Raw genomic sequence first — 27,259 nt, forward strand, 5'->3', positions numbered from 1 at the left:
GATGCAGATAGTGTTGGTTTCTTCTTAGGAACCTGTTCACTGCCTCCAAACTCCTCCAAATCCCATCCTTTCCTAAGGAATTTAGGAACTTTAAATTATTTATTAAGCCTGGGAATTTTTACATTTATACTGAATTCTGTGCTTTTTTTTTTTAAAGATTTTATTTATTTATTTGAGTGCGAGAGCACATGTGGGAGAGAAGGACAGAGGCAGAGGGAGAAGCAGACTCCCCCCTGAGCAGGGAGCCCATGCAGGGGCTCGATCCCAGGACCCCGAGATCATGACCTGAGCCAAAGGCAGATGCTTAACCAACTGAGCCACCCAGGCACCTCTATGCTTTTTTTTTTTTTTAACTGCTTTTTATTGACTACTCTATGTCAGACACAGGCTTACGCTAGGGATGTAGTTAGGAAAATAGACACAGCCTCTGCCCCTACAGCAGGGGTGAGGCAGCATCCGCCCCACAGTACCTAGCTGTAAGTGTTTTGTTGGAGACACCATTTGGAGAGGATCATTGAGCCCTAACTTAGGAGGTCAGAGAAGGGGCAGACAGGAAATCTTTTTTTTTTTTTTTTTTAAGATTTTATTTATTTATTTGACAGAGACACAGCGAGAGAGGGAACACAAGCAGGGGGAGTGGGAGAAGGAGAAGCAAGCTTACCGCCGAGCAGGGAGCCTGATGTGGGGCTATGACCTGAGCCCAAGGCAGACCCAGGCGCCCCCAGACAGAAGATTTATGCAGAAACTGAAGATGGTGGGAGTTAGGCCAAGGGAAGGGCAAAGAGTAGCCCAGGCTGATGAAATGCACTGAAGTTTCAAGAGACCCAAAGCAGGGCTTCTCAGACTTTGACATGCATAGGAGATCACCTGCAAATTGCAATACTCATTCTCTTCAGTAGGTCTGGGGAAGGGTCCGAGCTTCTGCCCCCAGGTGAGCAGCACCGCAGGTGCACGTGTCACATTGAGTAGCAAGGACAGAAAGTAGCTATAGTGAAGACTGACTTCGTGTCTACAGGGTGTGTCTCCTTCATGGCCGGATCCCTTGCACCCGGCACACCTGACACATAGCAAATTCTCCCCCCAAACTCATGGAGTAATTACATAAATATGTAAATCGATAAGGCGTGACCATTGAGGCTGGAGAGATTAGGAAGAGCCAGTAATGCAGCCACATTAAAGAGTTTAGAATTTGTCTTAACATTGTTTGGGGGGCACCCGGATGACTCAGTCCGTTGAGCGTTCTGCCTTCGGCTCAGGTCATGACCTCAGGGTCCTGGGATCAAGCCCTGCATCAGGCTCCCTGCTCAGTGGGGAGTCTGCTTGTCCTTCTCTCGCCCCCTCCACCTCACCCCTGCTCATGCTCTCTCTGGCTCTCTCGTAAAATAAATAAAATCTTAAAAAAGAAAAAAAGGAGCAGTGTTCGGGAAAGAGGGTGGGGGTGAGGGGTGTTAAGTATATAATCAGATTTACATTTTAGAAAGATGACTCCAGTAGAGTGAGGAGATGGAACAAGGCCTAGGAGACTGGAGGTCAGGGGCCCACTTAGGAATGACCTGGTGACAAGATAAGGTTGCGGCCTGCTGGGGGGAAGGGGGCAGAGGCAGTTGAGAAGGAGAGATGTCCAGGGATGTCTCCTCCAGGACCGGGAGGACTGAGTGTGGGGACTTTGTCAGTGGTGCCTACTGACTGGCTCTCCCCTCAGTCTGCCGAGCCCCAATCAGTGCCCAGGAAGCAGGAAGCATCATGTTTCCCGTCAGGAGCTCCTTGTCTGGACTGAAGGAAAACATGCCAAGTATCTAGCACAGAGCCCGGCGTGGCACAGGTGCTCGGTGAATGTTTGTTGAGTGACTTTGGAAGGAACTTGGCAGTTACCAAGAAACAGATGAGTGCAAGAGAAGCATGTGGTTCAGAGCGAGAGCCTCGGGGCTGAAGTGGGAGTGGCGTGGGGCCCAACTGGCCGGTGATGCCCCTGAGGAGCAGACTGCACAGACGTGGGCGGGAGGAGGGAGGGAGGAGGCAGAGTTTGCTGCTACTTTCAAAACATCTAGTTCAATAGACTGAAACGTTCAGCATTTTGAAGCTGTATAGAGTCCCATGGGGCAAAGGCACTCCTGTTGAGATTTTAAAATGTGAAATGTCATCATCTAAAAGAATTTTTATTTTTTTCTCAGATTTCTAAATTGGATCATTTTTACTACGGAGAATACATGAACATGGGAAGGAAAACAATCACCCCAAAGACTCAGAGCAGTTTTACTAGGCTATAAACTTTTTGGTTTCCTTTTAGGTTTTGTCTTGCACATGTTACATAATTGAGATTTTGATGTGTATGCAACTTGAAGTCGTACATATATTTAATCTTTTATCATAAAAATATCCTCCTCATTAAAATTCCCCATAACTATAATTTAGAAATAATTCATTAGTACTTCCTCCACTGTTGGATATTTATGAGGGGAGTATCTTCATGTAAAGATATTTATTGGCATTCTGAAATATTTCCTAGAAGTTGAGAATTACCAAGTCCGAGAACGTGAACTGAGGTTCCTGAGATGTTTTGCCAGTGTTTCAGAATTGAACCCATTCCCAAGTTCACTTGCAGGTTTCTAGCATCTGACTGATTGCACTGCACCAGCACTGAACAGTAGAACTTTCAAATGATCAAGTTACCTCCAATTAAACTTTTTTTGTTGTTTAATGAGTATTTTTAATGCTAGTGAGACTGAAGTACTTTTTCCTATTTACTATCCATTTAAAATTATCCTTTTTATGTTAATTGTTCAGATTCTTTGCTCATATCTTCTATTTAATTGTGGTGATTTTCTTATTGATTTTTTTTAATAAACCTTAATATATTGGCTTTTCCCCTCTCCCATTCTTTAGTAGTATTTGCAAGGACAACTTTATAGAAAGAGTCTTCTCTTGATAAGAATTAATGTTTGTCCCAGTTTTGGGGTGTTGGGAGTAATTAGCAGAAGGCTTCCTGGTGTGCTTTGGAATGAGTGTGTGGTATGCTATTATGTATCTTGAAGGAGGGATGATTTGAAAGGTTTCTTTCTATCGGCCAGTCTGATGAATAAACCTGGGCATTTTAGTAGTGCTATGTGTTTTCTATCATTTCTTAACTCATTCTCAGTAGGTTAGATAATTTTCATACATTAGTAACAGTCATCATTATTGGACTCATTCAGTAAATATTTAGGTGGTCATTCTTGTGCTAGTCAGTTAGTTTTTCCATTTTTCAAACAAGAAAATCATGAAGTATCAGCTCTGAGTGAAAGCAGGACACTCTCTGGGTAACACTCCACGACATGTGACTGACTCCACAATTTGTGTCATGGCGTCCAAACCTCCTGTTTGGGACCTCTGGATCAGCTTCTACATCAAAGAAGCTCAGGAAAAGGCTTCTTCTGCAGTTGTGCCAAGCCAGCAAGGAAAAGCTGCCAGCCAAATACTTACTAATTACCTACCGTAGGCCTATGAGTTTGAGCCAAAGAGATCCAGATATAAGAATCTGACTCTGCCTTTGAGGAGGTTACAGTCTAGTTGTGGAGACGAATCTAATAGGAAAACCAACATATTTTGCCCATTTTCCTAAAGGATTGTCTTCTACTTATTCAGTGCTAGGAGCTATTTATATGTAAGGGATATTGATTCTATGTTGAAAAATATTTTTATTTGAAATGTCTTTCTTTTTAATTAGACTTTCTAAATACCATTTATAAAGTCAGGGGTGCCTGGGTGGCTCAGTCATTAAGCATCTGCCTTTGGCTCAGGTTATGATCCCAGGGTCCTGGGATCAAGCCCCTGATCGGGCTAAGTCTGCTTCTCCCTCTCCCACCCCCCCTGCTTGTGTTCCCTCTCTCCCTGTGTCTCTCTCTGTCAAATAAATAAAATCTTAAAAAAAAAAAGTCAAAAAAATCATGGCAGCGTTCTTCTTTATAGTTCTGAACTTTATATAATGTTTGGGAAGCTTGCCTCTTTACCTAAATAATGAAAATATTCTTCCATTTTTTTCCTTCTGGTATGTTTAGAGCTGTGTTTGGATATTTAAAACATTAAACCAGGGGTGCCTGGGTGGCTCAGTGGGTTAAGCGTATGCCTTCGGCTCAGGTCATGATCCCAGGGTCCTGGAATCGAGCCCTGCATCGGGCTTCCTGCTCGGCGGGGAGCCTGCTTCTCCCTTTCCCACTCCCCCTGCTTGTGTTCCCTCTTTTGCTGTGTCTTTCTCTGTCAAATAAATAAAATCTTAAAAGTAAATAAATAAAAAATAAATAAAACATTAAACCATTTGGAATTTGTTATTTTCCACATTGCTTATTTAGTGGTCTCAGTACAATGTATAAAAGAATCTAGCTCTCCCCTTCTAATTTGAAATGTCCTTTTCTTAGATGCTAGATTCTCACACATTCATGAGCTTGTTTCTCTCCTCTCCTTTTCTAAGAGTCCTTTTGTAACTTATTAGCTATGTGAATTTGATTAAAATGCTGTCCCACTGGGGTTTCCCATATTTAAAATGGGGGATAATGCAGGCACAATTCCATCTCACAGGGTTGCTGTGAGAAGTTAGCCATAATGTGTCAGGACTGGACCCCACTGTAAGCACTTAATAAATGATATTGTTGTTTTCATTGTTGTTTGTTTTAGGGCTGTGCCAATGGCTCTTAGTCATTGGACAGTCGACCTTTGAATAAGGCAAGGTTAAGGGTGTCAGCCCCCCACCCTTGCAGCTGAAAGTCTAGGTATAACTTTTGACTCCCCCAAAACGTAACGACTCATAGCCTACTGTTGACTGGAAGCCTTACCAATAACATAAATAGTTAGCACATATTTTGGATGTTATATGTATTATACACTGCATTCTTAAAGAAAGCTAGAGAAAAGAAAATGTTACAAGGAAAATCATAAGGAAGAGAAAATACATTTACAGTACTGTATTTTTTGAAAAAAATCCGTGTTCCCTGGAGGAAGTGAGAGGGACAGGCTCTGAATTTTCATTCCAAATAAAATTCTCTTTCTAAAAAGAAAAAAAAACCTGTGTATAAGTGGACATGCACCACTCAAAGGTGTTTTGTTCAAGGGTTAACTGTGGGAGATAGTCCTTGTTATTATTTATCTTTCAAAAAATTTCAAAGATTTCTTGTCTATTCTTCTACCTGTATTTTTCTACTTGAATTGAATTTCAATTCATCAAACTGAGAAAAACAAACAAAAAAGAACAATTGAGATTCTGATTTAAATTGCATTAAATTTATATATTAAATGGAGTGGTTTGACATGTTACAAAATTGAATCTTCTCATCTACAAACAACGTAGCTCCATTTATTTAGGTTTTGTGTTTTGTTTTGGTCTTCCATCACATTTTAATTAAGTTGAAGCTTAGGCATTGATTTTTCTAGCTTCCCCCCCATGTCTGAGACTGGTGCTCTTCCTCAGAACCGGTAGAAGCAGCTCTGGAGTTTTATTTAACACCTTGAAATACATTCTCTTTTAAGTCATCCAAATACCCCTCTGAGGTAAGATCGAACATTTCAATCTTACAGGGGAGGAATTTAAAAGGAAGGGAGGAATGTATCAGACACCTATATATTTTTACTGAATCTAAAGTAGGTTTATTATCCCCATTTTGCAAATGAGGAAGCCGATTCTTTTATTTTAATAATTTTTTATTGTTATGTTAATCACCATACATTACATCATTAGTTTTTGATGTAGTGTTCCATGATTCATTGCTTGTGCACAACACCCAGTGCTCCATGCAGCACGTGCCCTCTTTAATACCCATCACCAGGCTAACCCATCCCCCCACCCCCCTCCCCTCTAGAACCCTCAGTTTGTTTTTCAGAGTCCATCGTCTCTCATGGTTCGTCTCCCCCTCCGACTTACTCCCCTTCATCCCTCCTGCTATCTTCTTCTTTTTTTTTCTTAACATATATTGCATTATTTGTTTCAGAAGTACAGGTCTGTGATTCAACAGTCTTGCACAATTCACAGCACTCACCATAGCACATACCCTCCCCAGTGTCTATCACCCAGCCACCCCATCCCTCCCACCCCCCACCACTCCAGCAACCCTCAGTTTGTTTCCTGAGAGTAAGAATGAGGAAGCGGATTCTAAGAGGTAGAGGTGACATGGCCAAGGCTTATGGTAAACTAAGAGATAGGGCTCAAACCCGGGACTTGGGGTTCCCAGTCAGATGTTCTAATGGCCAGGGGCCACTGCTTCTCACTGGTGCTCTCTCGGACTCTCTGGACTTGTCATTTGTCTCAGTGAAGGTGCCCTGAGACCAACCGGTCTGTTTCCTAAGGGAGGCTGCCATTCCCTAGTCTAGTTTCTGGACCTGTCATCTGAATGGCCCAACACGTTGCAGCCATTCCCATGAGCCAGTGATGTGGAGGTCAATTCCATTGCTGTTGAATATGGCTTGGATACCTGGCTACCTGGTTACGGAGAGTACCTGGGAGGAGGCCCAGGGTAGGAAGAAGCCTAACGGAGGCCAAAAAAAATCTCTTGTATACCCGAGCCTTGCTTTTTTTGTTATCTGACTGCTGGGGTTGTGACACCCGATGGCCACGTCAAGTTGTCAGGTTCATTACTACATGACCCGAGGCAGCTAGTAAGGGATGAGAATCACAGATCACAGAGTGAGCAGGAGGAGGAGCTTGACCTGGGGCTGCCTCTCCACTGGCACCCTCAGCCAGGAAAGACCGGCTCTCCCAGCAGCACCTGCCTTTGCTATGTTTTTCCTGGATTTGTGCATTGATCTTCCTTTATTTATCATTCACCCTTTGTCCTTTTTGCAGAAACAGGACATCAAATACTTGCTTTTCTCAATTTGCCCACTGTAGGCACTTGGGTGCAGAGGCAGAATTTTCACCCCGTCTTCCTGATTTTTGTCTGTATGTGTGAATATCTGCTTGCAATGCCTCTCTTGTTATCTTGTTGGAATGAATTGTAATCCAGAATCTGGGCTCTCTCGGGGAGATGCCCCGGCCTCTGCCTCTGGGCAGGTCTATATCTGAATGGAGCCAAAGGGCTCCTGACTATCCTTGGGGGCATCGAGAGACGTGGAAGAGAAGCTGAGTGAGTGCGGCTCCAGGCGCTGGGCAGCCTGTGTTCACCTGAAGCACCTGTTTTATATATTGAGACTTTGAGTAATATTTCACTAGTTAAAAATGCTTTGCTCTTAAGAGTAAAAGGTTGAAATTACTAGTCTGTGCCACCTAGGTGGGATTCATGTTCTCCTTTGAAAGAATTGCAGAAATGAAAATTTAAGCCCATTCTGCTTGCTTTCCTAGAGTATGTGTAAGGAATGCTACTTTGGGAGAGAGACGGGTCTGAGTGACTCTGAAGACACTGGAAGTAGAATTTATTTCTTTGGAACTCAGCAGGTATCCCTAGAGTAGCTGCCCCACCAAGGGTGTTGAGTTTCCCAATTCCAGGATGGCGCCTTCTGGAGTTGAGTGATGTAATAGCTTCATGTGACCCTATGTATAACATTGCACTACACAGGGGTGCAGGGTGATGAGACAGAGAAACCTCAGATCTCTTGCCCCAGAGTGCATTGTGGTCTATTTAAGGAAAGAGCCCGCCACTGTTAAGGTTGGAAGGGAAACATCACTTAGCACTTTCTTTCCTTGCCTGTGATCAGAAGCAGTTGAGAGAGATTCAGTCTTCAGACAAATGGAGGTTAAAATTTCCCCTTCATGACCAGCAAAGCTGACCCTAGAGAATGTACTTTATGTCTCTGGGCAAGTAACTTTCTAAAAGTGCAAGTAAGTTTCTAAAAGTGAATCCTAGAATCAGACGGACTTCCCCACCCAACACAGGTGGCCCTGGAGAACCGCAGGCTTCGCCGCCTGTCACTCATTCCCCTGCCCTTTTGTCTTCTCCCCTAACACTTATAGAATGGCGAAGCAGAACAGGGTGCGGGTGTGCGGATTCATCTCTAAGAAAGCAGATGAAGAGAAGTGGTTGAGCTACACATGTCCAATTCTTAACCCCTGAATTACCAACCCAGGGAAAAGACCCAAGAGTTCCTTTGAGATCTGTTTCTCCATGCGGAAACACCAGATCAGGGAGTATGAGGTTCCCTCCCTCAATAAGCCCAACTGATCAGCTGGAGATGTGCTCTAAGGCCATGCATCCTGACTGTATGGATTTTTGGCATAAGATTCATATGTATTTCCTGAAAAGAAACTATCGGAATAGCATGTGTTTAATCAGGGAACGTTTCTAGAGGAAGCACTGGGCTCAGTTTGGTGGAGAGAAGCACACAGCTTTAAACAGATTGACCTGTAGAAATTGGGGGGGGGATTCAAGATGAGCTTAAACTGTAGTAAAATGAAAAAGGCCTCCCACCAGTAGGCTCTCGTGATCTGGGAGGTGTGGGGTAATGTCATCAATCCCAGGAGTCATAAATGGAATATCAAGATTAGATGGCACAGTCCCAACTGGGAAAGTTCACAGGCATGGGGCCCAGCTGATAGAGTGCAGTGGATGGCTGAGAGGTGGCAGCTCGGAAGGTTATGGTTCCAGGGGCTCTTGGGGTTAGACCTCATGAGTGGGGGGCCTCTCCTCTCATTCTTTACTGGTTTGATAAATTAGCAGTGTTTTCTGGTTTACGATCTGAAAAAAAATTGCTTAAGTAACTTTTTTTTTTTTTTAACAGCAGAAAGAAAATGGTTTTTTGATTTGTTTGCTTTTTGTCTCACCAGCTAGGATCTAAGGGAAGGCTGTGTGTACGTAGGCTCAATTGGTGTGACGCTTTATTTTGAGTTTTCTGTTGCTTAATTGAAAATGGTTTAAAATCCCACAGGTTCTGAGCAGGGAACTGGGAGGAGTGGTAACACAGACCTTTCAAAAACAGTAGGTGATTCAAAGGCCATATTCTTCTTGATTTTAGAATGCTATGTGTGATTTTTGTATGGTGGGTTTTTCTTTCAAAAACGTGTTTTTCTTCAAGTGACATTATACCTGTTTGTCTTCTAAGAGCACCCAGAAACAGGCAGCTGAAAATTATGGAACAGGAAAATCGGCAGAGGATTAAAGTTAACTATGGATGAATGTATAGATAATGAAAATTTAAGCAGAATATATTCCCATCTGATCTATTTGCTGCCTGCTTGACTGTATATTTTATGGTTATTTATGCTTCCATATGAATAAGTGGTATAGCCAGATATGTAAGCTGGTTATTGTTAAGTTGGATTGGTTAATCCTAAAGTCAGTCAGAGATGTCTGTCTGTCCATGTTGTAGTACAGTATGGAGTTTGCTGTGATTCCCTGCAGAGAGACCTAGAGGTACCACTTGGGGATTTATTTACATCTCCCAAGATTCAGTGAGTTGTTTGCTTGCTATCTTAAGATAAAATAATACATGTAAAATGCTGAACACAGTGCCTGGTATATAGGAGGCTTCTCTAATTCTTTTTTTTTTTTAAGATTTTTTTTATTTATTTGGCACAGAGAAAGAGAGAGAGAGTGCGCACAAACAGGGGGAGTGGCAGAGAGAGAGAGAGGGAGAAGCACTTTCCCTGATGAGCAGGGATCCTGACTCGGGGCTTGATCCCAGGGCTCTGGGATCATGACCTGAGCCGAAGGCAGATGCTTCACCGACTGAGCCACCCAGGTGCCTCAGGAAGCTTCTCTAATTCTTAACATGGAGAACTACTTACTGTATTTTAACTTGAAAATGGTTATAAAATAGCATGTAAGGGGCACCTGGGTGGCTCAGTCGGTGAAGCGTCTGTCTTCGGCTCAGGTCATGGTCCCGGGGTCCTGGGGTCAAGCCCCGCATCGGGCTCCCTGCTCGGCGGGAAGCCTGCTTCTCCCTCTCCCACTCCCCCTGCTTGTGCGCGCGCTCTCTCTCTCTCTCTCACTGTCAAATAAATAAATAAAATCTTTAAAAATAAAATAAAATAAAATAGCATGTAAAGTACTATCCCAGTTCTGCAAAATTCAGCAAAGAGTTAAGTCCTTATATCCCCGGTGCTGTTTAAGGACCTGGGATGTGAGAACTAGATAGGGAAGAACTTACCATTTCTTTGTGTCTCATTTAATTTGGCATCACAGAGTTGATTGGTGTGGCTTGTTAGGATGTCCTCTATAGGTAGAAAACACTTGTTTTCCCTAAATCTTTTTTGGAAGGCAGACACTAACTTTGTACAGATATTTAGCCATAGATACCTGAGTGGGTGCCCTCTGAAAAGTTAGATGAGTCCTGCCCACCTTCTCCTTGTGTGAATTAGAGCAGTGCTTTGGAAGAGCTTGTTTATCCCCTGTTTTCGCTCAGGAATAAGGATTGGAAGTTGAAACACAGCGGTTGAGCTTCCTAAGGCACTAATGGAAACACAGCCCGAAGCCCCCTGGAAACCTTCCTTTTTGAGGGAGGCTTTGCTGGGAGAATGATCGCGATGGTTCTCTTCCTTTTTCAGCACATTGTCGTCTGCCCCATTGCTTTGGACATTTGGGTTTTTAATCTGGGGAGAGAGACTTAGAAATAGAGCTTTTGGCCCATGGTTGATTGAGCATGTGAGTCAAATTGATGGATGCCCAAACTGGATTTTGACACTGGGGGCCTTTAGCAATGGAAATTTTGAGTTTGCAGTGGTCTGCTGGCCATGGTTGGCAATGCCCATCCTGGTCCCTAATCTCTACTTGGCTACTGCATGGTCACTAAGGTGAGTATTTAGGTTTCTGTACCTTAGTGACTTCCATGAGATCAGGAAGGATTTTTCAACCCATTTTCTAATCATTTTGCAAGGGTTAAGAGATCTACACTTACCAAATATTTGAACCGAAGAAAATCCCTGCCAAATAGTCACTGTGAAAGTTTTTTATCCCAGCAAGAAGAGGAATTCATGGTATGATATCCCAGCACCCAAAGGAATGAAACCATTTAAAAATGAATTAATATTTGTACCTGTTCATTCCCAAGTTTTTATTTCAGCACCCCTCACATGAGAATGCAAATTACTGACCAACCTTTTGATATTTCTTTCAGGGACACCTGTGTGGTTCTTTGTGAAAATTGCTCCAATTCGAAATGAACAGGATAAAGTGGTTTTATTTCTTTGCACTTTCAGTGACATAACAGCTTTCAAACAACCGATTGAGGATGATTCATGTAAAGGTTTGTAACTCTGATTTGTACTAACACATTTATGCGGTTTTCTTTATCCTGTGGTGTGACTCCCATTCCAGAGAATTTGAGGTTGCCAAGGCAATCTCTGCACAAAGATCAAGATTTAAACTTTAATTTGTGTTGGGTAAAGCATTGTATCATTCTGGAATGTATTAAGGGGGAGAAGGGGAGGGAAAAAAGCTTTATTTAGGAAAGCATTTGAATCCATTTTATACCTTTTTAGAGTAACCCTTTCCAGTAACGATTAGACTAGAAGAAGGGAGTTGGCCCCTCTGGTATCAGCGGAGTCTTTTCCAGTGTCCCCATGACGGATGTCAGTCACCCAAATGAGGCAGTCCGTGGCCACATGCATCTTATTTGTATGTAAACTTTGTTGGATTTGACTGAGTTCTTGCATTTCAAGATTGTTGAAGTAGATTTTAACACATCTCTACCTCTGTGGTTGATTAAGTCTGTGGCTGGTGAGTTTGTTGGAAACGCGGTATTAATGAGGCCAGGGTCTTAAGTAACATTTCCATATGGGTCATTTAATCAGCTCGTGACCACAGATTATGGTGCTCATTTCAGCTATATCTTGTGCATGTAGTTTTTGAATAACATTGGGGGCCAAGGAAGGAGAGGGCTCAGGATTTCTAGAACAAGAGTCCTCTTGAAGAGGTCAAGCTAATCAGATGCACAAAAGATGGCATGTTATCCCCAGAGGTTTGGGGCTCGGGGGTGTCACGCGTCCTCTTCCGTAGCATGCATGCCAGGTAACCAAGAGGCCATAGCTCTTCTTAGTTGCAGTGCTTCTTGGCTCTGTGGTTGATTTTCCATCTCTCTCTCTGAGAACTCTGCTCCTTGCCGTTTCCTGAGATGCAGCAGAGAGATGTGAGTGGAGTCCAGGGAGAAGTCAAATTGGGGAGTATAATTCTTGATGTGACAAAATTGTGATTGTTACATGTGCCTTATAGGAGGAAATATAAAGCATTATGTGGATGCTCTCCCGGGCTGTGTCCGCTAGCATATTTGGAGGCTCACATTTATAAAGTTCAGAGCACAATGCTGTGTATATACCAGTGCATCGTATTTTTTTTTAAACTATCTGATAACCCAGTAAATCAATTACAGCCTGCCTTTTGGTTTCAAGACAGCAGCAGATGTAAAGTTTCTCAACTAGCGCCTCAGACTCCTGCAGTCTCCTCTTTCTCCTGCAGGTTTGTGATTCCCTGATTTCTGGTTTCTGACTTGAGGATTTCTCAGGGCAAATAGTGATTCCACGGTGATAAACTCACTCATGATTAAGTGTCATCCTGCTACCCTCTAGAAAGGCCATTTGTGTTTTTAACTGAATAGACTCATAAAATACTAAAGGCAGTCAGATATTTTGACATTTGTAAGTTTTGTCTTCAAAATATAGAGTCAGAATGTTGGTTGAGTCAGACTGTTTGCCTCTCGCCACTGCTGGAACATTTTTGGGTGACATGCAAGTATTGTTTAGTAGGAAAGGCATACTCAACAGAGAGCGCTCCTCACACACCACCTGGCTCTCTGCATTTGGCTCTTATGAAATGCAAAAGAGGAGAGCAAAGTGATGCAGTGAGATTTGCCTCCGTTTATTTTCCAGGAAAAAGAATGCTCTACTTCAATTAACCTGACTTGGTGATGCATTTCCTCACCGATGAGAGTTTTGGTGTGTACACACACACACGCGCGCGCACACTCACATGCACACGTGCATACTTCAGTGCTCCCTGTAGGAACGCTGCTAGTGATCACCCTTAATGCCTTCTCCGCGACATGACATCATAAGCCTGTCCATTTCCAATGCCACACAGATATGTTTGGACCCTCCCTCTTGTTATGTCACTATGCCCCTGGCCTCCTTTGAGTTGGTACTCTATTTAGGACAAAGTCAAATTTATTTTTTATTTTTTTATTAACATATACTGTATTATTTGTTTCAGGGGTACAGGTCTGTGATTCATCAGTCTTACACAATTCACAGCGCTCCCCACAGCACATACCCTCCCCAGCATCCATCACTCAGCCCCCTCATCCCTCCCACCCCCCTCCGCTCCAGCAACCCTCAGTTTGTTTCCTGAGATTAAGAGTCTCTTACGGTTTGTCTCCCTCTCAGGACAAGGTCAAATTTTATATTAGTCTGTTTGTGATGGAAGAACATGATAGTAGTCCAGGCCTTGCTAGTTTTAAGTCTATAAACTGCAGCTCTGGCTGCAAGGGTCCAATCTAGGAAGATACGTTGCCATGCGGCTGGATTGTTTTCCTGACTTGACCTTTCTTCTTGGATGTGCTCTCACATTGGGAGCTTCTGGCAGATTCCAGCTGGGTTTTCAGGACCGCACCTCAGTCAGCAGTAGGAGTCTTTTAAGAGCCTTGCTGACCCAGGCTTGTTTAGAATTCACTTTTGAGCGGGAAGGGGAGGGTGGATTAAGCAAAATCCCAGAAATCCCTGGATAATTGCTCTTTGGCATAGCAGCACGAGATGTTTCCCACCATCAGATCCATCCTTTGTTTTAGTCAGTTGTGCTCAAATTGTCTTTAAAATGACATTGTGTTCCTTGATCACGCAGTGCCTAACTCTGGGGCTTGGGACTGGGCTAAGTGCATCCAGTAGTGGGATAGGAGGAGACAGCTGGTGCCTCACATTTTCCCACAGAGAACCCACAAAGTGATAAACACATGGGATAGTCCTCTGCGGACTATTTCAGCATCGGACACAAAGTAACTCCCCCTCCGCCGGTGATTGGGCTGCCCTGAGGCCCCTTTTTCCTTTGGTGTATCAGTTCTCAAGCTCCTTGTTATGAATGATCCGGGCCCCTGACCGCCTCATCTTCTCTTTTCTGTTCATCTTTTGACTGCTTCCCTTGCTCTCTGACAAAAGGTGTCCACAGATGGCGTGGGCCAGGAAATGTAAGTCAAGCTAGATTTGCTGTTTGGTAGCAGCTCTGGGTGTGTGTGTGTGTGTGTGTGTGTGTGTGTGTGTGTGTGTGTGTGTGTATTTGAAGTCAGAATGAGAGAGTAGATGAGAATTCGTGGCTGAAATGAGAATCTGTGATGTTCCAGGGGTTTCATTTGTTTCTAATCTCTTACTTTTGTGTGTGTGTTTTAAATTTAAATTCAATTAATTAACATACAACGTATTACTAGTTTCAGAGGTAGAGGTCAGTGATTCATCAGTCTTACATAACACCCAGTGCTCATTACATCACGTGCCCCCCCTAATGTCCATCCCCCAGTTACCCCATCCTCCCACCGCCGCCCCTCCAGCAGCCCTCAGTTTGTTTCCTATGATTAAGAGTCTCCTAAGGTTTGTGTCCCTCTCTGGTTTGGTCTTGTTTTATTTTTTCCTCTCTTCCCCTGTGATCCTCTGTTTTGTTTCTTAAATTCCACATATGAGTGAGATCATATGATAATTGTCTTTCTCTGATTGACTTATTTCGCTTCTTTTCTGTTATTGTGGATAATTGGTAGTGGCTGCAGGATATTTTTCTCTGTCCTATTCTCCCCTTTGAGCTAGGAGGCTTTGGCACATGGGTAGAGAAGAATTAGATGGTAAGGCTCAGAGTTTTCTCTCTGCATTGTTCCCTAAGAGGTGAGGATGAGTCATCCCTCTTGTTTTGTCTCTTACCCCACCAAATAATCTCACACTAAAGGAGTAAATTCATTTTTAAAGACCCACGTATTTACTTCTACATAGTAAACTTGAGCCAGATTCAGATCACAAAAGGAATGTAACACTTCAGAGGAGATTTTTAAAGGCCAAAGATTGAGAATGTGCAGGGATGAGGGCTCTGGCAAGCTGTTGCAACTGCAGACCCTTCTCCGTATGTCTTACTGTGCGATATTTGCAAGGTACTCTTAGGAAAGAATCCGGGCAGTGGATAGAAGCCACAGGTGCCATCGGCCCCTCCATCCTAGCATTTTATCTATCTGCCTTTAGGATGATGGAAAGGGGATGATTTAGTGGCTGCTCCTTGAAGAAGCCACCCTAGAGTTTTCGTTATTTCTACACTGACAGGGAAAGATCGAGGCGCAGGACTTGAGGATGCTTAGGCAGTGTCCACACTGACTGTCCATCTTGGTCCCCAGTGTCCTTTATTCCCTTTTGCACGTTGGGGTACGGCACCAGCTCCTCTAAGAGAATCTGTGACTCTGCAGGTTAGGGCCAGCCTGGCCTCACAGCCTCCCCACTGAGGTCAGGACCCCTGATAGCCATCCTCTGTAGCTTCTACTCAAAGCGTCTTGGCAATGCTTTCCTAGGGGAGGGGCCTCTAGGTCTGTCTTTTCTCCTATCCCTGGACTTACTTATCCTTGGAGGAACTGGAATTTCATCTCATCCCAGAATCCTCTTTTCTGGCTGAGGGAGGATACAGGGCTGTGTGGGCTAAAGCAACCCAGTGGGGGCTTGCCCCTGTTGAAACCAGCAGCCGTTGTGATGGTCAAGGAAGGGGGATGTGGTTGTCCTTACTGAGAATGGAGAAAGGATCCAGTGAGTACTTTTTAGCCGACTGCTGGATTGCACATTGTGTGCCGTCCTGGTAGAGGTGTGATGGAGAATTTTACACTATGTGTCCATTTCCCCGTCCAACACCCATTCATCTTCCCATGCCTTCCACTCGGGTCGTGGAAAGCCAGCTCCTTTGACAGCCAGATTCTTGGAAAGGTTTCAGGGCTAGCCCAGAGAGCGGGAGGCTAGCCTGAGCCTGGGGAAATGCCCAGAGGTCGAGGGATCTTTCTTTTCACCCCTTGTGCTAGATCAGCTTATGGACCAGGACCCTGAGCTCCCTGCCATGCAGGATCATCTGTCCTGCCACCTCCTTCTTATCATTTGTCTCAGAGTATGCGTTGTGGTGGTGGTATGGTGATGGTAGTGGAGGGGTGGGTTGGATGAGGGTGGGTTGCAGAGCCCTTGCTGATGTTTGCATGCATAGCTATGTTTTACCTCATTGAAAAATATACTTTCTGTTCTTGAAAAGCTCTGTAGAATTCAACTCCAGCTTTGTTTTGAGCTGAAAGAGAGCCTAACTCTGAAAGAGACCTTAAAAAAATCCAAGTTCAGTACTAGGGCTCTTTGGGATTCTTGTTATTTGGGGAACCTGTCACCGATGGTCCTTCCCCCATCCCAGAGCAGACTAAAATATGCCCATGCTTTCCCCCCACCTATCCAGGGGTTAGATTCATTTCTTATTCCCCTGGCTTTGGAGATTATAATGCATGGGATGGCCATTTAACTAGCTTGTCCTTGCCACCCCTGGAACCAGCTCAGTCTCTACTAGATCAGACTGTGTGGGGGTTGGGAGCAGCCCGAGCCCAGTCACAAAGTCAGAGAAATATCTTGACTGCCTGGTGTTATCTGACAGGAAAGCTTTGGGCCAGAGTGGAAAGTTCTGGACTCTTTGTAATTGTCTAGGCACCTGTGCCTCAGTTTCCCCATTTGTAAAACAGTACTGAAACCTGCCCTACCTATGTCACAAAGCTATGATTAGGACAAAGTGAAAGTGCAGGGAAAAGTAAATGGCTACACAAATTTGAGTGTGTCTAGATGCTTTTCTGAGCAGCAAGTCTGGGTTGGGAGGAATGCAGAGTGACTCACGGGAGCCCAGGAGGACAATGGGTGTGTGAGCTTCCGACAGTGTAACTGGTGGTGTGAATGTCCATGACGTTCAGGACGGGGTTGAAACTGTCTTTTCTCTCCTCTGCATGCTCCAGGCTGGGGGAAGTTTGCTCGGCTGACCAGAGCTCTGACGAGCAGCAGGGGTGTCCTGCAGCAACTGGCTCCCAGCGTGCAAAAAGGCGAGAATGTCCACAAGCACTCCCGGCTGGCCGAGGTAAGGGCGGGGGGGCTAGCTCTGCTCAGACCGCACTTCCCTGGGGTCCGTGGGCTAAGAAGTTGGCACAAAGCAAGTGTGTGGTTTGGAAGGGACCTTCGGGACTCCCAGACTCAGGTCTTGGCTGGGCTACACACCATGATGTGTGATTTGGGGAAAGTGACCTAACTCCTTTGGGCGTTGGACTTTCCCGTCTGTAAGAGGAGACTGCGAATAGCTCTGTTCGAGCTTATCGAGGTTACAGGTGTCAATTCACTGTCTTGAGGGAGTAGAGAAGGAGCTAGAAGTGCTGTTTACGTGAAGGGGTTTTTACTTATAATTTCGTTATTTGAGCAATGCATATTATTAGAGGAAAAAAAGATAATAAATAGGAAACAAACAAAAATCACCTGTAATCCCACTAACCAGATGGCTTGTTATAATTTTTGTATGCATTCTTTAACTCTTTTTGTTAAGTATATGCTATTTCCTAAAGCCTAATAAATACATTTTTTCATAGTTAATATTTGTGAAGTTCAAATGTACCTAAGAATCAACGTGTACATTTAATGTGGTTGTGTTACCTTTTCTTCACTTTATATAATCATGAACGTCTTTCCAGGTTAATAAATGTACTTGAATTTATTGCTGTTCTGGGTAACCCTTGCTGTAAGGAGAACCTGTGGCGATGGTATTCTCCCTGCTGCTGGGACAAATGAGAGGCTGGGAAGCCTGGACAAGGTGGTTCCCTAGGCTTAATGCACCGCAGTTACTCTTACCGTTTTTGGTCTTTCTGCATCCAAATCCCGTATTATCTGCCTTCGATGGTGCCTGGCCTTCATTTTGTCAATTCAGCCTGGGTGGACCAGTGAAGAGCGTTACCCCTAGCACACGGCAAACTTCCGTCTTACCCAGATTTGACAACGTAAGCTGTCTGTCTGCCATATGATGGCCGCTCAGTTCTTGACTCTTGCTCAGATGACAGGGTCCTTTCTGGCCTGACTCGTGGCTCCCACCCAGACTCCTAAGTGAGGAACAGCCAGCATGGGACAGCTCACATTCGGTGCCCTGAATGTCAGATGAGCTCACTACAGATAATCTCCTCTCGGCATCCAAAGCTTCTGCCAACAGTGGGGATGGGAGCATTCACCTGTGTCACGTTAGAGAAGGAAAGGCACTTGGAAGCATAGCTTTTGGTCCTGATGTGGGCTCAGTATATCATAGAAAGAAAACTAAAGGAGACCTTTTGGTACATAGCCTGTGCTTTCCCTGCCCCTACTGCCGCTTTTGGTTAATAAGGCATCCACCTTTCATGCTGCTCTCTGCCTTGCTGACTCTTACTCAAGCCACATTCCTGGTGCAGGCTCCTCGTGCACACCAGGCTCACTCTTGTCTGAGATGTCTTGTGTGGCAGCTCCTTCACCAGCCTCAAGTCTTTGCTCAAATGTCATTTTCTATTTCCAATTTCATTAATTTCTACTCCAATTTTATTCTTTCTTTTCTCCTACTTTGGATTTAATTTGCTTTTTTTTTTTTTTTTTTAGTTTCCTAAGGTGGAAACTTAGATTATTGCTTTTTGATCTTTTTTCTTTTCTCATATATGCATTCAATGCTATAAATCTTCCTCTAAGCCCTGCTTTAGCTGCATCCCACAAATGTGCTTAAGTTCTGTGTTCATTTTCATTTAATTTAAAATATTTTTAAATTTCTCTTGAGATTTCTTCTTTGATCCCCTGTGTTATTTAGAAGTGCATCGTTTAATCTCTGAGTATTTTGGGATTTTAGAACTATCTGTTATTGATTTCTAGTTTTAATTCCACTGTGGTCTGAGAGCAGACGTTGTATGACTTCTGTTCTTTTAAGTTTGTTAAGGTATGTTTCATGGTCCAGATTGTGGTCTATCTTGCTGAATGTTGCAGGTGAGCTTGGGAAGAATGTGGATTCTGCTGTGGTTGGATGAAGTAGTCTATAGATTGTCAGTCATATCCAGTTGATTGATGCTGGTGTTGAGTTCAACTATGTCCTCAGTGATTTTCTGCCAGTTGATTGATGGTGGTGTTGAGTTCATCTGTGTCCTCAGTGATTTTCTGCCTGCTGGTTCTGTACATTTCTCATAGAGGATTGTTGAAGTCACCAACTTGATAGTGGATTCATCTGTTTCTCCTTGCAGTTCTCTCTGTTCTTGCCCCACATAATTTTGCTCTGTTGTTAGGAACATACAGATTAAGGGTTGTTACATCTTCTTGAAAAATTGACCCCTTTATCATCATGTCATGCCCTTCTTTATCCATGCTGCCTTTTCTTGCCCTAAGGTCTGGTCTATCAGAAATTAATATAGCTACTTCTGCTTTCTTTCTTTCTTTTTTTTTTTTTTTTAAAGATTTTATTTATTTATTTGACAGAGACACAGCGAGAGAGGGAACACAAACAGGGGGAGTGGGAGAGGGAGAAGCAGACTCCCTGCTGAGCGGGGAGCCCGATGCGGGGCTTGATCCCAGGACCCTGGGATCATGACCTGAGCCGAAGGCAGATGCCTAATGCCTGAGCCACCCGGGCGCCCCATACTTCTGCTTTCTTTTGAGTGTTAGCATGGTAAATCTTTCTTCATTCTTTTATTTTAATCTATCTGTGCCTTTATATTTAAAGTAGGATTCTTGTAGACAGCATACAATTGGATCTTATTTTTTGATCCATTTTGACAATCTCTGTCTTAACCGGCATATAGAGACTACTGATGTTTAAAATGATTATTGATATAGTTGGATTAATATCTGCCATATTTGTTACTGTTTTCTGTTTTTTTGCTCTTGGTCCTTGTTCCTGTCTTCCTATCTTGTTGTCCACTTTTTCTGCTTTTAGTGGTTTTAATTGAATGTTTTATATGATTCTATTTTCTTTCCTTTCTTAGCATTATCAATTACTTTTTTTAGTGGTTGCCCTAGAGTTTGCAATATATATTTACAACTAATCTGAGTCTGCTTTGAAATAACACTGTGGCTCGGTGGGTTGGGTGACTGCCTTCGGCTCAGGTCATGATCCTGGAGTCCCGGGATCGAGTCCCGCATCGGGCTCCCTGCTCGGCGGGGGGTCTGCTTCTCCCTCTGACCTCCCCCCCCTCAGTACTCTCTCTCATTCTCTCTCTCAAATAAATAAATAAAATCTTAAAAAAAAAAAAGAAATAACACTGTACTGCTTCATGGGTAGTGCAACTACCTTAAATAATAACAAAATAATCCTAATTCTTGATTCCTTCCTTCTGTTCCTTGTATCATTGCTATCGTTATCCATATGCATAGGTAAGTATATATATATACATACACACACACACATACATACAGAATTAAATACATTGTTTCTATTTTATTTTGAACAAAGTGTTTCCTGTTATATCATTTAAGAATATAAAAAATAAAAGTTTTTATTTATCTTCACTTTTTCCTTCTCTGATGCTCTTTCTTTATGTAGATCTGAGTTTCTGACCTATATTATCTTCCTTCTCTCTGAACAACTTCTTTTAACATTTCTCGCAAGGCAGTTCCACTGGCAACAAATTCCCTTAATTTTTGTCAGAAAAAGTCATTATTTCTCCTTCACTTTTTTTTTAAGATTTTATTTATTTATTTGAGAGAGAACGAGAGAGAAAGCACAAGTTGGGGGAGGGGCAGAGGGAGAGGAAGAAGCAGACTCTTTGCTGAGCACGGATCCCAATGTGGGGCTCCATCCCAGGACCCTGGGATCATGACCTGAGCCAAAGGCAGATGCTTAATCGACTGAGCCACCCATGCACCCCTCCACTTTTGAAAGAATTTCACGGGGTACAGAATTCTAGGCTGGTGTTCTTTTTTTCTTCTCTCAACTCTTTAAGTCTGCTCTCTTTTGTTTATGTTTCTGAGGAGAAGTTAGATGTAATTCTTATACTGGCTCCTTATAAGTTAGGTGTTTTTTTTCCTCTGGCTTCTTTCAGATCTTTTCTTGAACTTTGATTTCCTGCCATTTGGATATGATATGCCTAGGTGTGTTTTGTTGCTTGTTTGTTTTGTGGTCCTGTATCCTGCTTGGTGTTCTATGAGCTTCCTGGACCTGGAATTTGGTGTGTGACATGAATTTGGGGGAAATTCCCAGTCATTATTACTTCAAATATTTTTTTGTTTCTCTCTTTCTTTCCCTTCTGGTGTTCTCATTACACATCTATTACACCTTCTGCAGTTGTCCCACAGTCCCTGGATATTCTGTTTTATTTATTTATTTTGTTGGTCCTTTTATTACAGGATTTCTATTCCTTTAGCACCTGCGGTTCTTGGTCATGCCACTTTTAAGAATGAAGAGATAGAACAGACGAAGAGTGGTGGGCAGCAAGGCAAAGTTTATTGAGCAAGAGTACAAAGCTCTTGAAGAGGGTGGGGACCCGAGAGGGTTGCTGTTGGGAGTTTCTAAGTTTAGGGTTTTTTATGAGCTCTTTTGCAGAGTGATCTTAAGCAACCAGGGCGTGCTGAGTCGTGCCGATCAGGACTTTGATCACATATTTTTCTACCTATTAGGTTCATGTCTACGTGCTGATAGTCTTTTTGGGCTGACATCTGGGGGCTTTTGTCTTAACTGCCCCTTGCTCGTGATAGTGACAAATGCTTTGTGGCTAATTGTTTTATTTTAGGACATTTTGTAGAAGTCATTTCTGCAAAGGTTGCAAAACAGAATGCCAGTGTGGTCCTGTCGAAGCTGCATACAGGATGGTAGTGCTGTTCTATCTTAGCTGTCCTGACTCCATATTTTCTTGTTGGTGACTCTGGCCCTGACTACCCAACTGTCCAACTAATTCCTAACACTATTTGTCTTTGCTTTTCAGTTTTGGAGGCTTCTATTAACATATCCTCAAGCTCAGAGATTCTTTCCTCAGCTGTGTTCAGTCTGCTAATGAGCTCATCAAAGGCATTCTTCATATCTGTTATAGTGTTTTTGATCTCTAGTATTTCCTTTTGGTTCTTTCTTAGAATTTCCATCACTTTGCTTAGATAACCCATCTGTTCTTGCATGTTACATTTTTTCATCAGAGCCCTTCCTGTATTAATAATAGTTGTTTTAATTCCCGGTCTGATTATTCCAGTGCCCCTGCCATGTCTGGGCCTGGTTCTGACGCTAGCTCCGTGTCTTCAGTGTGTGTTTTTTGGCTCTGAGTATGCCTTGCAATGTTTTGAAAGCTGAACTTGATGTACCAGCTAAAAGGCTCATGGGTAAGTAGGCCCTTAGTGGTGTGGGGGTGAGGGGTCAGGGAGAAGCAGCTTTGTATAGTCCTATGATTAGCTGTTTTAGTGAGTTTATGCCACTGGGATGTGAATTTCATGAATGTATTTCCCCTACTTCCCCCAGACAAAATGTATAGAGGGGCCCAGAATTGGGTATTTCCCTCCCCCCAGGTCAGGGAGGCTCCATGAAACCCAACACATTAGGCTCTGGTTATATAATTTCTGCTGAGGGCAGGCCTTTCTGAAAGAGAACAGAATGCTCTGGTGTATTTCAATATAGTTACCTTTCTTCTCCTCTTCCAGAAGCAGGAGGGGTTTTTCTGATTTTCACTGTGAGCCTCTGGTAGAGCTCCTGGAGGTAAAACTCACAAAACCATGCCTGACTCTCCCTGACCTTTGTAACTCTCAGACTTGGCCACACTGAGCCTCCAGAGATTTGCCAGTTATGGGGTAAGTTTTCCTATCTGGTGCTAGGTCTCGTGGAAGCTTCTGCTCATGGGTTTCTTCTCTGGCAGGTTGTCAGAGAAGACAGTTTTTGGTGCAATGGTTTGCCCTGCAGTTTCACTTCTCTGACGGATCTAAATTGTCGATTTGGGGGGTTTGTTCAGCTTTTCACTTGTGGTTAGGATGGAGTGACAATTTCCAAGCTCCTTCCCTCCTGGACTGGAAACTGGAAGTTGGCTATTAAGTTTGAAACAGAGAACTCTCTTCCCTGGCCATAGCCTACAGCCAATTTCCTGCTCGATTTTCTCACTGGGAGGTGCCACTGGCCAAATGGAGATTGAGGAAGAGTATGGATACCTCAGACCTCTCCCACTTCTAGGAAAAATTCTACACAAAGTGCAAGTGGACTGGAAATAGCAGTTCTGCTTTTCAGTGGATTGCACTTGGTATTTTCAAGGCCAACTTATTTCCCTGTTAGACTATTCTTTTCTGAGCTTGGGCAGTGTGGTGTTGGTCCTCGCTTTACTCCTTATGTCTCCCTCCTGGACTGATTGTAGGAAAGAAGGAGGCACTTACTGTGTGCTAGGCTCTGTTCTTCTTGTCTTTGATACTCTAGACAACTCAGAGCAGTTTTACAGAGGGGGAAATGGGGGCATAGGGAAGGTCACACTTGTTCATAGTCACCTGGCAGGACATGGTGGACTCTGGATTGAGAACCAGGTTTATGTGACTTTAAACCCAACCCATTTCCCATTTGGGCAGGTTCCTTCTGTGCATTCTCTTCTTCCCAGCCCTCTGCTGTTACTCATCCCAGGGTCATACCACACCTTCTGGCTTTAGACCTCGTAGAGGTCCATGATCTCCCTCATCTCAGGAGAGAGAACCAAGGCCACCTTGTCTGTTATTCTTGAGCACCCCGTTCCCTTGACCTCCGTTGGGCATGAGCACTTGTTCTTTTAGAGGACCAGTTTATTTTCAGATTCTAAAAGTATCTTAGTCAGTGCATAAGTCTGGCCGGAGGACCCTTGTCAAGGATTGAGTTCTGTGGGATGCAGACGCTGGGTAACATCTATGAAAGAAAAGGGGGAGGAGGCAGCCCCTGGGCTGGGGGAACATCAGACCACAGTGCAAATCCGAGGGAGGCTCTGCAGACTGACACGAGCTCTGCAGCAGATGCCAACTAGGGGAGTTCTACACGGGGCAGAAGGGCCAGGACTCTCAGCCACCTTCTTGCTCAGCCATTGGTGGTACCTCAGCAGAAAGTTCGGGTTTCCATCCCTTAGGAAGCTAACAGGAGGCTGTCCGCTACCTGCACCTGCAGCTGGGTAGGCGGTTCTTTCCTGAAGTGCGATTTGAAGGGGCGCATTTCGGAGTTTACTACCACGCTTTCTGCCTTTATAGGGCAGAAGGTCATGGTCGGTGTATGAGAGAGCATCACTCCTGCTCTGCAGGATTTCACTGTGGTTTTCACGTAGGGGTGAGCCTGCTGGCGTTTGGTCTGTCTGGGGGCACTCTGCTGCCATGCCGGCCCCTCTCTCTCCCTGGAATGGCTGTGGGGAAGACATGGAGGGGAAACCACGTTTCCCCGTCACCTCCTCTTTCAGTTCTTCCCTCTGAGGGAAGCCAGGTCAAGATGTAACCTGAGATATGCCATTGTGGTGGCTGGGGCACGGGCACATCATTCAGCCAGGTCCCGGCAGGTGCGTGGTCCAGCTCACGAGGCTCTCCGTCCCACCCTACAGAGATCTGGTTAATGCTGTATGTTCTTCATATGTTCTGCTGCTATTCTTTATGCAGGTAAAGTTTCAGCCCCCTTTAATGGGCTGAAACAACACTGCACATTATTACCCACTTAGCAACGTATTCAGTTGTGTGGTTTCACGCAAGTCATTTCAACTCTAAGAGCTTCCATTTCTTCCTCTTCCTTTTCTTCAAGTGGAGGTAGTGAGTTCAAATGAGAATAATAGGTACCCATAGATTTGTTCAGAGCAGGGAAGGTTCCTAATGCAACCACTTTGACATAATAGTAAATGCTCAACAGTATTAGCTTAATATTAAGTTTTGATTTTTGGTTCATTAAGTCCTTTTTTAAAAAGTTCTCAAAAAAAGGAAATCCTGCCATTTGGGACAAGATGGGTGGACATTGAGGACAGTGCTAAGTGAAATAAGTCAGACAGAGAAAGGCAAATACTCTGTGATCTTACTTACTATATGTGGCATCTAAAAGCAAACAGGCAAACAAAACACCCAAGCTCAGAGAGACAGAGGACAGACACAGAGAAAAGATTGGTGGCTGCCGAGTTGGGGTGGGAGAAATGGGTGAAGGGGCTCAAAACGTACAAACTTCCACTTATAAGATAAATAAATCCTGGGGATGTAACTTACAGTATGGTGGCTATAGTTAACAATACTGTATTGGATATTTGAAAGTTGCTAAGGCAGTAGATCTTAAAAGTTCTCATCATAAGAAAAAAATGCTTGGGATGCGTGGGTGGCTCAGTCGGTTAGGCATCTGCCTTCAGCTCAGGTCATGATTCCAGGGTCCTGGGATCAAGCCCCACATCGGGCTCCCTGCTCAATAGGGAGTCTGCCTGTCCCTCCCTGCTGCCTGCCCCTCCCCCTGCTTGTGCTCACTTGCTCTCTCTCTCTCTGACAAATAAATACAATTTTTGAAAAAAGGAAAAAATGCTTAACTGTGTATAGTGATCATTTCACAATATATACATATATCAGATCATGAGGTTGTACACCTGAGACTAATATAATGTTATATGTTAATTATATTTCAATAAGAAAACAAATTTCAATTTTTGGAAATAAAACAGGTTATTCTTTATCAGATTTTATTTTCTTTTTTTAAAGATTTTATTTATTAGAGAGAATGAGCAGTGGGGAGGGGCAGAGAGAGAGAAGCAGAGAAGCTTCCCCCCCCTTAATAGTTGTATTTGGGGTATTTCCCTGAGAGTACATATCCCCTTCATTCTTTTTAATGGTTGCTTTGTCTTTCCCCGCATCCCCACTGAGCAGGGAGCCCGATGAGGGGCTCGAAGGGCTCGATCCCAGGACCCTGAGATCATGACCTGAGCTGAATGAAGGCAGGCACTTAACGGACTGAGCCACCCAGGTGCCCCTACTTGTATTTTTTGTTTTGGGTTTAATTTAGAAATCTTTTAAATATTCAGAGTAGTAGAGAGTAATTAACAAACATTCCCTTATTTATACTATCTAGATAGTGATTTCTTACTTCAGATCCTTTTGTAACAATGAAAATATTAAAGATAAAGTTGAGGTACTCTTTGAACTTATTCCTAGAGGTAAATCACTACTCTGAAGTTGTGTGTCTCCTTGTTATTGATGTTTTAATATTTGTATTACTTATGTATTTATCCAGAAAGCACATATAGTATAATTGTGTGTTTTTTAAAAATATATTTGCATGACTGAGAGTTGCTGGAGTGGTGGGGGGTGGGAGGGATGCGGTGGCTGGGTGATAGACATTGGGGAGGGTATGTGCTATGGTGAGCGCTGTGAATTTTGTAAGACTGTTGAATCACAGACCTGTACCTCTGAAACAAATAATACATTACACATTAAAAAAAAAAAAGATGATAGCAGGAGGGGAAGAATGAAGGGGGGCAAATCAGAGGGGGAGACGAACCATGAGAGACTATGGACTCTGAAAAACAAACTGAGGTTTCTAGAGGGGAGGGGGTTGGGGGGATGGGTTAGCCTGGTGATGGGTATTAAAGAGGGCACGTTCTGCGTGGAGCACTGGGTGTTAAACGCAAACAATCATGGAACACTACATCAAAAACTAATGATGCAATGTATGTTGATTAACACAACATAATAAAAAATATATATATATTTGCATGAATGATATCATACTGTGATATTTTACAACTTGCATTTTATACCCAATATTGATTTTTGAAAGCTTTTTATTTTGAAAGAACTACAGATTCACTGGAAGTTGCAAAACTAGTACAGAGGGTGTCTGGTACCCTTCACCCACTTCCCTTAGTGGTAACATTTATATAACTGTCCTACAACAGCAAAGCCAGGAAAGTGACATGTGTAGAATAGTGTTGATTAAATTAAAGATTGTATTTGCGCTTCAGCAGTTTTTACATGCATTCATTTATGTTTGTGTGTGTGTGCAAGCATGTAAGTATATATTTAGTTTTGTAAGAAGCTGCCAAACTATTTGCCAGTTGCAGTTGGTTCTATCACTTTATCTTCCTACCAGAAACATAGGAAACATCCAGTTTCTCTGCATCCTTGCCAGCATTGCATATTGGCCCTCTTTTTCATTTTTTTTTTTTACTAACGAGGATGTCGTGATATCTCATCGTGGTCTTAGTTTGCATTTTAGTAAATGGCTCAAGATGCTGAACATCTTTTCATGAGTTTATTTCCAACTACAGATTTCCTTTGGTGAAAAGCTTATTCATGTCTCTTGCCCATTAAATTCAGTCCTGCTAACATTTCTTTCTTTTTCATTGCTTTAAACATGTAGGCATGCTTTAAATCTTCTCTCTTGGTGGTTCACTTCCTCTGGTGGTGAGCTTCTCTGCAACAAGAGCCTCTTGCGGGGAGGGCGTTGGGTTCCCAGTT

General features: G+C 43.4%; 1 protein-coding gene across 5 annotated transcripts in view; it reads left to right on the top strand.

The window, feature by feature from the left end:
• Nucleotides 1-27,259, top strand: part of KCNH1 (potassium voltage-gated channel subfamily H member 1) — a 378,415-nt gene that overhangs the window by 34,847 nt on the left and 316,309 nt on the right. For 4 of the 5 annotated variants that reach the window (XM_073900230.1, XM_025877844.2, XM_025877845.2 and 1 more), the window contains exons 4-5: nt 11,008-11,136; nt 16,861-16,979. In XM_073900230.1, the coding sequence (XP_073756331.1) occupies nt 11,008-11,136; nt 16,861-16,979 (248 nt within the window). The remainder of the gene's footprint in view (nt 1-11,007; nt 11,137-16,860; nt 16,980-27,259) is intronic. The other variant, XM_073900233.1, reaches the window with a different exon arrangement.

Source organism: Callorhinus ursinus, unplaced genomic scaffold (assembly GCF_003265705.2).
Source record: "Callorhinus ursinus isolate GAN/ISIS: 27379988/994484 unplaced genomic scaffold, GSC_fseal_2.0 scaffold13, whole genome shotgun sequence".
In the NCBI taxonomy this organism is placed as follows: domain Eukaryota; kingdom Metazoa; phylum Chordata; class Mammalia; order Carnivora; family Otariidae; genus Callorhinus; species Callorhinus ursinus.